Here is a 4,186-nt window from a genome sequence, read left to right as displayed (position 1 = left end):
TACGTTTTATTCTATAAAATAATCTTAATCAGCTAACGTCACTTTGTGAGTTATGACGAATTTATGTAAAAAAAAAAAAACACAAAGGCTTCATAATTCGCTAAAGTAATGTTAACTGAATGTTATTATATCATAGAAAAAAAAACGTATAAACTCTCCTGTGTTAACAGCAGACCTTATTTTTTACGTTTATTCCAAAACTGTAATATTTCGTCATACATTTTTCCCATAGGAATGGCTAAACGAAGCAGGGTTTTAAGACCACAAGCTGGCGAGCAGATGCGCGCGCTCGATCGCCTCGCACTTGACTAACATTATTAATGATTATGATCTCTTGAGTTTCTCTCATGTGCAACATTTAATTAACCATTTTTATTCCATATGATAAATGCCTCTCAGGCACTAAATATATTTTTGAGATTATACTGCCCCCCAGCGGGGAGAAAAAAACGTCCAGGAACGTTTCTAAAACCGTGTAGGTTCTTGAATGCAGCCTATACGGCTGCAATCACTCATGTGACCCGTTCGGGATGTTTTGTATTTAGCAACGTCATTGTAATCAGACGCCACACGAAGACGTTCCTGCAGAAGGCGATTGTTGCTTGGTCTAACATTTAGATTTTAAAAAATGGTGAAAGTAACATTTAATTCGTCCTTTGGACAAAGGGATTTGAAGAAGGCATGCAATGCCGAAGCGCTTATTCCGGAGGAGAGGGTGAGTTGATCTGAGCTAAACCAATGTAGTTAATATTTGTTGCGAAGGCTGTTCGATGCAACTAACGTGGATGACGCAACTTTGTAACAGTTTAAACAATGTAGAAACATAACTGAAACAAAGTAACGTCGATTAGAAACATGTATAGACTCTTGATAATTCAACCCGTGACCCGAGCGACGTCGGAAAATGTCTGTTAAGCAAATTATTTTCGGTAGGCTTAGTGGTGTTCGCAGTTGCTGGCCTGGGCAGAACCGTGCTAGCTTTCTGTATCGGTGTTGATTTAGTAGAGGCCTGTAACTGAAATGCGTGAAGATCACTCAGGTCGTCTTTCCTATTTATTCGAATATTTTTTCCTGTTTGTGTTGGTGTGTGTTCTTGGTTCTGAAGAGTAAACAGTAAATGCGTTTTATATAAACGCCATACACAAAGTATTGATCAAATTAAGTGTATTAGTGTCGAAGGTCGGCGTGAGGTCTTTCCTCCTGATAAAGCAATGAGGGAACTTTTGATAACAAAATGCATGCTGTGTACAGACATTTTGTTTTTGTTAACCTATCAACTGTCAGTTAGTAGATGCTGTATCCGTAATAAGAAGCCTGTGAGTCAAAACTCATCCCAAGAGCCCGGATTCATGTCTATAAATCTACGGTTGGCGCAGGGTAGTAATAACATGTTATAGGGCCCGGCCTACCAATAAGCGCGCAGTTACACACTAAATAAAAAATCAGTATAAGTGCCCATAAAGTTAGTGCATTCGAAAGGTATTCAGACCCCTTCACTTTTTCCACATTTTGATACATTACAGCCTTATTCAAAAATCAATTCAATAAAAAAATGTACTCCTCAATCTACACACAATACCCCATAATGACAAAGTGGAAAAGGGTTTTTGGAAATTTTAGCAAGTTCATAAAAATTTGAGGCCTCATGAGTGGTGCAGCGTACTAAGGCACTGTATAGAAGTGCTTAAGGCGTCACTACAGACCCGGGTTCGATCCCAGCCTGTGTCATAACCAGCCGTGACTGGGAGTTCCATAGGACGGCGCACAATTGGCCCAGCATCGTCTGGGTTAGGGGAGGGTTTGGCCAGGGGGGCTTTACTTGGCTCATTGCGCTCTAGCGACTCCTTGTGGCGGCCCGGGCGCCTGCAGGCTGACCTCGGTTGTCAGGTGAGCGTCGTTAAAGCTAACACTTTGGCGCAGCTGCCTTATGGGTTAAGAGGGCAGGTGTTAAGAAGTGCGGTTTGGTGGGTCATGTTTCGGGGACACATGCCTCGACATTTCCGAGGCCGTTGGGGAGTTGAGAAGAGACAAAATCACAATTGGATATCACGAAAAGGGGGGTAAAAAACAGAAATACGTTATTTACATAAGTATTCAGACCCTTTGCTATGAGACATGAAATTGAGCTCGGGTGCATCCTGCTTCCATTGATCATCCTTGAGATGTTTCTACAACTTGATTGGAGTCCACTTGTGGTAAATTCAATTGATTGGACATGATTTGGAAAGGCACATACCTGTCTGTATAAGGTCCCACAGTTGCCAGTGCATGTTGGAGCAAAAAGCAAGCCATGAGGTCGAAGGAATTGTCTCTAGAGCTCAGACAGGATTGTGTCGAGGCACAGATCTGGGGATGGTTACCAAAAAATATCTGCAGCATTGAAAGTCCCCCCCCCCCCACCAACCATCGTTCTGGAAGAAGTTTGGAACCACCAATACTGTGTTTGGAACCACCAAGCTCAGTTTGGCTACCCAGCCAAACTGAGCAATCGGGAGAGAAGGGCCTTGGTCAGGGGGGTGACCAAGAACCCAATGGTCAGTCTGACAGAGCTCCAGAGTTCCTCTGTGGAGATTGGAGAACCTTCCAGAAGGACAACCATCTCTACAGCACTCCACCAATCAGGCCTTTATGGGTGAGTGGCCAGACTGAAGCCACTCCTCAGTAAAAGCACATGACAGCCCGCTTGGAGTTGGCCAAAAGGCACCTAAAGGACTCCGACCCAGAGAAACAAGATTCTCTGGTCTGATGAAACCAAGATTGAACTCTTTGGCCTGAATGCCAAGCGTCACATCTGTAGGAATCCAGGCACCGCTCATGACCTGGCCCATACCATCCCTACGGTGAAGCATGGTGGTAGTGGCAGCACCATGCTGTGGGGATGTTTTTCAGCAGCACAGACTGGAGATCCTTGATGAGATCCTTGATGAAAACCTTCTCCCCGGTCTGAGATCCTGAGCACTCTGGAGCAGGTTAACCTTCCAACAGGACAACAACCCTAAGCACACAGCCAAGACAACGCAGGAGTGGCTTCAGGACAAGCCTCTGAATGTCCTTGAGTGGCCCAGCCAGAGCCTGGACTTGAACCAGATTGAACATCTCTAGAGAGACCTAAAAATAGCTGTGCAGCAACGTTCCCCATCCAACCTGACAGAGCTTGAGAGGATCTGCAGAGAAGAATCAGAGAATTTCCCAAATACATGTGTGCCAAGCTTGTAGCGCCATACCCAAGAAGACTCAAGGCTGTAATCACTGCTTTGTCCATTATGGGATATTGTGTGTAGATTGAGGGGGAAAACAACTATTTAATCTATTTTAGAATAAGGCTGTAACCTAACAAAATAGGAACTGGTCTGAATACTTTCCAAATGTACTGTATCTGGGTGGATACATAGTTCCATTGGAAATAGAGTGCATGTGAGATTACAAGTCTATAGAGAATTCATTCACTATAGAGAATCTGAGTGAGTTGAGGAATGCAGCAGCCAGGGACAGACCTGGGGAGAAAATGCCACTGCATAGAAAGACCTGGAAATCATGTCTGTTTCACAAGTAGGAGAGCAGTTTGGACAGTCAGACAGGTGATGCTGTCTGTCCTGGATAAGGCATCAGAGGCTAGTGAAGGTCTGTGACATGACCAGACAGCATGGTCCACAAAGACCAGCCATGAGCCACCTCCTTATTCCTGACCTTTAGCCACGTTAATAAGCTAACCTGAAATGATTAGAGTGAGACAAGCTTGGCCATCATTCAATAGCCCCTGTATCTGTTGCAAATTTTGAATTCATGAAAATATGCCCCTTGGTTTACCTCAAGCACGTCTCTCGTTGGGACTATCGACCGTGGACTAATGGGGGGGGCAATGTTCTTCCACTTAAGTACGAGCATGAGGATCTCTCAGATCAGATGAGGAAAACGAAGAAAAAAAACTGATCTCCAGAGAGCTGTTGACATCCACTCTTTTGTTTCAGTACAAACCCCACCTCTGCATAAACAACCAACATCAGCGAGTTCAGGAAAAGGGCCTGCCACCAAATTACAACATGTGTCTCTAGACTCCATAATATTAAAGTGAGGGAGCAAAACAACAGATGATGATGATGGAGAGGGCGAAAAGATAAGGCAGTAAATGAAAGGTGAAAGGTCACAGAGAAGTGAGGGGGGGGGGGGTTGGGGAGAAAGGGAGGGA

General features: G+C 44.3%; 1 protein-coding gene across 1 annotated transcript in view; it reads left to right on the top strand.

Moving 5' to 3' along the window:
- The first annotated feature begins 499 nt into the window (after positions 1-499).
- Positions 500-4,186, top strand: part of LOC139566308 (integral membrane protein 2B-like) — a 28,919-nt gene continuing 25,232 nt past the window's right edge. The window contains exon 1 of the mRNA XM_071387418.1: positions 500-715. Within this exon, the coding sequence (XP_071243519.1) occupies positions 629-715 (87 nt within the window). The 5' untranslated portion in view covers positions 500-628. The remainder of the gene's footprint in view (positions 716-4,186) is intronic.

Source organism: Salvelinus alpinus, chromosome 38 (genome assembly GCF_045679555.1).
Source record: "Salvelinus alpinus chromosome 38, SLU_Salpinus.1, whole genome shotgun sequence".
NCBI lineage: Eukaryota > Metazoa > Chordata > Actinopteri > Salmoniformes > Salmonidae > Salvelinus > Salvelinus alpinus.
This window is presented reverse-complemented; position numbering and strand designations above follow the sequence as displayed.